The 8,156-nt window shown below is 37.4% G+C and overlaps 1 protein-coding gene across 1 annotated transcript; it reads right to left on the reverse strand.

Annotated features, from left to right (window-relative positions):
- Window positions 1–352: 352 nt before the first annotated feature.
- LOC117120505 lies at window positions 353–2,626 on the reverse strand. The gene has a single exon (XM_033265516.1). The coding sequence runs from the start codon at window positions 2,624–2,626 to the stop codon at window positions 353–355; it is 2,274 nt and encodes a 757-aa protein (XP_033121407.1).
- Between the last annotated feature and the right edge of the window lie 5,530 nt (window positions 2,627–8,156).

The following is an 8,156-nucleotide window of genomic DNA, read 5'->3' on the forward strand; positions in this document are numbered from 1 at the left end:
AAAACCATAGTCCTTATTAAGGCCCTGTTCTACACAATTAAGCTTATTGATAAGTTTCTGTTCATCAATTTCTCTTTCTAGGCTGTTTTTGAAGTTAGATTTTTTAATCACTGCAACCTTAAGGTCGAGCATGGAGTGTGAATTAGAGTTGAAATGTTCTGCTACTGGTTTGTGGTTGTGTTTAAGTCGTATGTCCGATTTGTGTCCATTGAGTCGTTGTCTGAGGGATTGTCCTGTTTGTCCTACTGTATATATACCTGTCTCTTATACACATCTAGATGTGTATAAGAGACAGGTGCATTTGAGCATGAGTATGTGCCTGTTATGGATATGCTTTTACCATTAGGTCCTGTTATTTTGTTGTCAGTGTTGATATGGGGGCAAAGTAAGCATTTGTTACTATTGCAAGGAAAAGTTCCGGGTGTATTATCAGTAGGGAGTTGGCTGTGAATGAGTTGTTGTCGGAGATTGGGTGGTTGTCTGTATGCAATAGTACTTTGTCTGTGAAGACGTCTGCAAGGTATGGGTCTGTTGAGATTATTGGTTGGAGGTCATTGATGATACGCTTGAGTGGTTTGAGCATGGGATTGTATGTGACAACTAGTGGGGTGCGGTTTTTGACAGGTTTAGGTGTGCATTTGAGTAAATTTTTACGGTCTATTCTCTTAGCTCGTTCAACTTGTTCGTGTATGGTATTAGGATTGTATTTGAGGCGAGAGAATGTATTGCTAAGTTCAAGTAAGTGTGTGTCTCGGTCAGTTTGGTCAGAACATATCCTGTTGTATCGTAGTGACTGACTGAATATGATTGACCTTAGTATATGTGGAGGATGAAAGCTGGATGCATGAAGGTAGCATTGGTTGTCTGTAGGTTTCCTGTACAGAGATGTTTGTAGTTTCTGGTTCCTAATGATGATAGTGGTGTCAAGAAAGTTGACTTTGTCATCAGAGTATTCGAGTGTGAGGTTTATGGTAGGATGAAAATTATGAAAGTCATTGTGAAATTGTAAGAGTGTGTCCATACCATGTGTCCAAATCATGAAAATGTCGTCTATATAACGTAAATATAGTAGAGGTCGTAGTGTTTGGGTTTCAAGGAACCTCTGTTCTAAGTTAGACATAAATATGTTGGCATATTGGGGTGCCATGGGCGTGCCCATAGCTGTGCCATTAATCTGAAGGTACATATCACTGTCAAATAGAAAATAATTATGTGAAAGTATGAAGTTAGTAAGTTTGCATATTAGTTCGGTATTGTCAGTAACAGTGTCCGATATAGCTTGGAGTCCATCTTCATGAGGTATGTTAGAGTAGAGGGCTTCTACATCCATAGTGGCAAGTAAAGTACCTTGAGGCAAGTTCTCGATATCTTGGAGTTTGCATAGGAAATCTGTGGTGTCTTTTATGTAGCTGTTTGCACTGGTAGCAAATGGCCGGAGAATGCGATCTACGTACTTAGAGATGCCTTCAGTTAAAGTGCCGATACCGGAAATGATAGGACGTCCTGGGTTATCTTGCTTGTGGATCTTGGGAAGGAGGTAAAATGTTCCGGGTTTTGGTTCAAGATGAGTAGTGCATTCAATGTATCGCTTTATATCTTTTGGGAAGTCTTTGATGAGAGAACGTAGTTCTTTCTTACACTGTGTAGTAGGATCAGTGGCAAGCGTGGTGTAAAGCGATGAGTTAGAGAGTTGTCGATTAGCTTCCCTAATGTAGTCACCTGTGTTCATGATGACGGTAGCCCCTCCTTTGTCCGCTGGTTTGATGACAATGTCCCTATTAGTCTTATGTGTTTCGACTGCCTTACGTTCTAATGGTGACAGGTTGTAATTACACTTGCGTTTTAGGTTTATGATTTCTGAACGAACTCTATTCCGAAAGCAGTTGATGTACAGATCTAGTTTTGGGTTGCGTCCTTCAGTTGGTGTCCAATTGGCATCGTTTCTCTTGGTCCGAAGATTAGGGTTGGTAACTTGTTGACGGTTAGAATTATCAATTGCTGGTCCATGTGCATGGAAGAACTCTTTCAGTCTTAGACGTCTAAAAAAGGCTTCAAGATCGCCACATAAATGGATTTGGTCGATATTGGTAGACGGACAAAATGATAGTCCACGGTATAATACAGATAGTTCAGCTGGGGTAGGAGAATATGTTGAGTGATTCACAACTGATTTAGATGAGTCTGATTCACGACCACTGGTCCTGGCTGTGGTGTTGCATATAAGGACAGATAATTTCTTGTCTTTGGTGAGTTTCAGCTTTTGTAGTTGTTTATCATACACATCCATAGCAATATGTGATATCTGGTTACGTTCAAATACAGAGAGATTTGGATGCTGATCGAGAATACATTTCTGTTTCCTTAGTTGGGTAGTGATATATGATTGCTTACCATACAGTGTATCCAGTATGTGGTTCCTTATCTTAATAGAGGTTGTCATACAGATCTTCATTGAGTAGCTGGTAGCACACGTAGATTTTAGCGGATTCTTGATGATGAGACCCTTAGGTACAACATTGAGCTTTTTGCAATCTGTGAGGAACATGATGTCTGACTGTACTTGAGCAAGTTTTTTCCTTAGGTTGATTATGTCCCACTTCAAACGGCTAATTGTTGTACTTGACATAGTTAAATAAAAAATAGATAAGCCGTACTAGTCTAATATATAATAGAAAATAAAACTCAGGATATTCAGTACTTTTATGACTAGTTTATTTATGACAGTACACAAGCTTTCGTGCACACAGTGCACTTCTTCAGGTGAATGTGAAGTTAACATAAACTTGGTGTATAGACCTAAACAAGTTGTTTCTGTAGTTAGATCAATGCACTGTTGGCCTAAATGCTTTTGAAAACATGTTATTTCAAAGCAATTAAAGTGTCGGGTGTAGGCCTACGCACGTTTTTTTTTTATTTTTAACTTCCACAGCTTTATTGTTCATATATTTTTCTTTATCGTCGAAGATCGGTTTAACATTGTTTTCGACCTGCTTCACTGTAATCATGGTGGTTTTAGTGCCTCGTCACTTTTCAACCTTACATTAATACCGCTCATCTTGCCACGGTATGATGCACTTATGCTACAATTGAAATAATAGCACGCAGTTGTTTCCTGGCATTTTTTTAATTATTCTTTTTTAGTCAGCTGGTGAACATACTTCTATAAAAATGTATTAGATTTACTACTTCAATGGTGCATTGCTTTATTGTTGTAAACTATATATTTTTTAACTTTTAACTAGTAGGCCTAATGAGATACGTGACTTAGGCGACTTAGCCCACTCAAGGTCCGTGTTTTACACATCACGGTGTCATCAAGACTTACACATGGAAATTAGAACAACATTTGAACTGTTTATTAGTACCGGTACTGCGCAATTATAAATGCGCCTTTTCTTACCGGGTTACGAAGCGTAAGCCAAGTTTCAGCAATTCAGGAATCAGGAGGGTTGGGGTGTGGGGGGGGGGGGTAGTAGTAGTCCCGACACCAGTCCCGCCACGGTTGGGGATAAACTTGAATGGTCCCTTAACCCTCTTTGCTTACGGGGCTAAATATCCACTGCCGATCACATCAAAGCGAATGCAAACTGGAAAGCACTCAGCTGAGTACTTACCAATCTTTGAATGATAACATTATGTCAAGATGTTCAATTTTAACCAGAATTAATGCATCCCCCACCCCTCAAATCCAACGCAGGAAAAATAGATATAAATAAACATTAAACCATAGAACCAAATCTCTGACATAAACTACCATATATCATGGGAACAAATAGCAGCCGACAATTCTAAATGTAGACATATTTTGAGGCTTAGAATTCTATGCAGATAATTTGAAAGTAAAATGCGCAATAAAGGCCTGTCGTAGGATTTTAGCAACTCCTTCTACTAAACGACCGTACGGCTACCCTTTTTACAATCATGAAAACTAATTTGACAAATTGGATTTAAGGTGTGGAACAGTCTGCTTCTTGAGGGCGATTGTGTGCAGCAGACCCCACCCCCACCCCCACGTCTCCAGCTGCACGCCTATGACGTGTATGACGATAATAAGGAAAATATAAGAGTGTACCCTCGCTACGATTAGCAATTATGTTTTCATAGAAAATAACATTCAACTGCATAATATCGATGAAGTAGAAAGAGATACCATTGAATTTTAGCGAAATATAGAACATGGTATCAATTAAGTTATGGTTAATTTACGGCTAAATGTTATGAAATAATGAAGAAATAACATTTTTGTAGTTCACGGCCCTCAATACCACTGCCTAAGTCGTTTATCAACGTTAACCGAATAGACATTTTTTAAGGACTTTAACGCGGAATTGACCTTTTCGGAGTGTCAATCAATCTTAACTGGCCAATCAGAACAGAGCTAGGAATTCACGCGTGTCTAAAGCCTGTTTTCAAATAGGCTAATTTATTCGCACGAATCAAAAGTGTCGTTCTATTTCTGAGCTCTGATTGGTTGCGCATTTTTTCGCTTCGCAAAAAGTAGAAACAGTTTAATTCGAACTACTGATTTTGAAGCAAAAAACTTCGATAGTAATGTGAATACGCGTATGCATGAACTGACGCTTTCGTTTGCGCGAATAAACTCGCCTATGAAAACAGGCTTCACAAACGCACGTGCTGTATGTTTTTAACAATGTCGTTTTTGATGATCTTAGCAACACTACCGGTATCCAAGGGGTGGGTCTAAAGCTGATTTTCCACTAGGCGAACTTATTCGCGCGAATCAAAGCGTCGGTTCGCTTCCTGAGCTCTGATTGGTTGCGCATTTTTTCGCTTCGCAAAAACTCCGATAGGAATGTGAATGCGCATGAACCCACACTTTCGATTTGCGCGAATAAACTCGCCTAGTGTGGAAAACAGGCTTTAGCGGAAAGATAAAGGAAGAAGACATCCTTATATTTTTGATACGTTAAATAGTAGTTAAATGTTATTTTTTCGAAAATAACAACTTTGGCGAAATATAGAAAATAGTATCTACTATAGCCGGTTTTCCACTAGACGAATTTATTCGCGCGAATCGAAGGCGTCGGTTCGGTTCCTGAGCTCCGATTGGTTGCGCACATTTTTCGCTTCGCAAAAAGCAGAAACAGTTCGAACTACCAATTTCGCTGAAGCGAAAACTCTTTTAGAAATGTGAATGCGCATGCGCATGAACGACGCTTTCGATTCGCACGAATAAATTCGCCTAGTGGAAAATCGGCTTAGGTTATAATGATCAATTTACGGGAAAATGTTATGCAATGATGAAGAAATAATATTTTCGATAATTACAGTTTATGGCTCTCAGTATATGATTGACAAGTCAATTAGGCATAGGCCACAGCTTTGGTTGTTTATCAACCGAGTAGAAACTATTTTTTTTAAAGATTTACACGGGCAATTAGGACACGAAAAACATAATTCGATTATACACTCTAGATGTGTATAAGAGACAGATATATACCTTACGATTATGACATACATAATTGTGAGTAATACAAATTATTTTTATATATTTTTAATAAACTTTGGAATAATTGTAACACCGATGTTCTGGTGAGATATTTTTGTAACAATAATGCTTAACGTACCTGTAAACACAATTTTTTTCAAAAACATATTTAACTTAGGCCCTGCTTGTAGCAAAAAAAAATGTAGTACGTCTATTTCTACATTTTCTTAAGTAGGCCTAAAATGTAAAATTTAAAATTTATTCAAGGGGACTCACCGCTAGGCTCGCAAATTAATTACCTATAGAAGGAGGCTAGAAGGCTACAGGATAATTTTCTATGACAGAACGCATTGATTTTAATTAGCATTTGCATCACACGACAGACACGCATGCCCACTCTACGCAAAATAAAAGAGTCGTTATCAAATACTCATGTATATGATGATAATATGTAATTTTAATAACGACGATTTGTACAACGTACAGTGTAACAGTAGTAAAACAAAGGTAGGGGCAGCCGCTCAAAGATAGTCATATAATGTACTGTGCTGCCTCTAAAGGCTTTTCTAACATAAAGACTTATTGTAAACAAAATATCATACTCATAATACATGCATTCAAATGATGCATTAACATTCAGTTAAGCATACATGAACATTAAAATACTACGATAGAAATATTATACATTATTGTATTGTATTAGAAACGTTTCTTAATCCATAGTGGAATAAAATGCAAATACTTTACACAGTGATTAAGTACACCAGAAAGTGTTTGGGTGCCAAACGCCCCAAAGCACAGCTAAACATCCTGTATTCAAGTGGGGATTGGGGAGGTGGTGGCAAATTGAATTCAATATCGGAGAAACGACGTGCACTAAGGCAAAAAGCGCTGATTTAAGAACCAGGATAGGGTCGCCGCGTCTCCTGTCTGAACTATGCATATTCATTAGGGCCGTACCTCTAAAGACCATTTGATACCGAAATTCGAGCTGTCACGTGATGCAAATAGCTTTTTCCTTGTCGGTTTAGAAAAATTCGTTATTGCATCACACGACAGACACGCATGCCCACGCTACGCAAAATAAAAGAGTCGTTATCAAACACTCATGTTTATGATGATAATATGTTATTTTAATAACGACGAATTGTACAACGTACAGTAGTAAAACGGAGGTAGGGGCAGCCGCCCACAGATAGTCATATAATGTACTGTGCTGCCCCTAAAGGCTTATTGTAAACAAAATATCATACCCATAGTACATGCATCAAAATGATGCATTAACATTCAGTTAAGCATACATGAACATTAAAATATTACGATAGAAATATTATACATTATTGTATTGTATTTGAAACGTTGCTTAATCCATAGTGGAATAAAATGTAAATACTTTACATAGTGATTAGTACACCAGAAAGTGTTTGGGTGTCAAACGCCCCAAAACCCATCAGCATGATGGGCACGCGCCCAACTTTATTGTAATAGTAATTTGATATATAATTTACTCCTATTCCGTCCGATTACAATATATTTCTGTTTGACTTTTTGGATATTTGAATCTTTATGTAGGCCTATGTGTAAATTTTATTTTTCGAAGGATTCAGTTAGTATTAAAGAGCGGCACTTATTCGAAAGCGGGGCTTATTGGAGCATTACCTTAAGGCCAATTCCAATTTCGTTTTGCGTCAGGAGAAATAATACGAAATGATGTTTTTGCCCTACCCAATCGAATCACTTGCGAGATTTTAGCGAGACTAAGAATGGGTCATAATAATAAAAGCTTGGACTGGGGAACAAGCCTTTTTTTGGGGTGTGTGTGCTAACAACGCGACAAATACATACGCCACTGTATAAGTGTTTTACGTTCGCCTAACTACAATTGAAGGCTTTGTTATTCCTTTTTTCGACGCTTATAAAAAAAAAAACATAAAAAAAATCTCGTTGCGCTTGCATCTGAGTTCAGCATTTGGGCGGAGCTATGAATGTTGGAGCACATTGGTTCGACCATGGAGGAACTAATTCCTCCATGGTTCGACACGTCGACGAAGGGATCTGCTAATCACTGATCTCCTCTCATTAATAACTCCATGCTATTAATAATAATAATAATAAATGGATTTATTAAGTATTTCTCTGTACTTCCATTGAAGGCTGATAGATTCTCTGTTACAATAATATGTGCGATTCCAATACTCACTGAAATTAACCATTAATTGCTGTCTGCAATAAGTAACATAAATAAAAAACAAAAGTATAGACCTAATTATTTACGATATAGTATTTATCCACATACTGCACCTAATGCAGTGATGTTTTTATTAGTGAAAACTCGGCGGTTTCTAAAATTCGTTCGTTGTCTTGACAACATATTTCGCTGTTGCTAGGTGCACATGATGTTCATCACTTAATTATATTAATCATATTTTAAGATTTTATGCAGTATGCAATATCATTGGAGGTTTTTAAGAAGAAATAGAAATATCATTTTTTAAATACCAAATTCGCACAAGACACTGTCATTGCAGAATCAACTTTGCAAGAGCATGAAGCAATAGCGATAGGGCTAAATTTTTAATACTTATAACTTGTGTTGGAAGTTGTTTGTCAATTTATTCAAAATGCTTCGACAACTTATGATATCTTTGCTGATTTCGACTGTATCAGGTAAGATACTAATATTGCAATTTATTATTATTATTATTAT

Source organism: Anneissia japonica, unplaced genomic scaffold, assembly GCF_011630105.1.
Source record: "Anneissia japonica isolate Jap-2015-1 unplaced genomic scaffold, ASM1163010v1 scaffold1524_len114575_cov127, whole genome shotgun sequence".
In the NCBI taxonomy this organism is placed as follows: domain Eukaryota; kingdom Metazoa; phylum Echinodermata; class Crinoidea; order Comatulida; family Comatulidae; genus Anneissia; species Anneissia japonica.

Excerpts from the sequence above, each read along its gene's own strand:
- LOC117120505 (XM_033265516.1), bottom strand. The coding sequence starts at position 2,626 with ATGTCAAGTACAACAATTAGCCGTTTGAAGTGGGACATAATCAACCTA.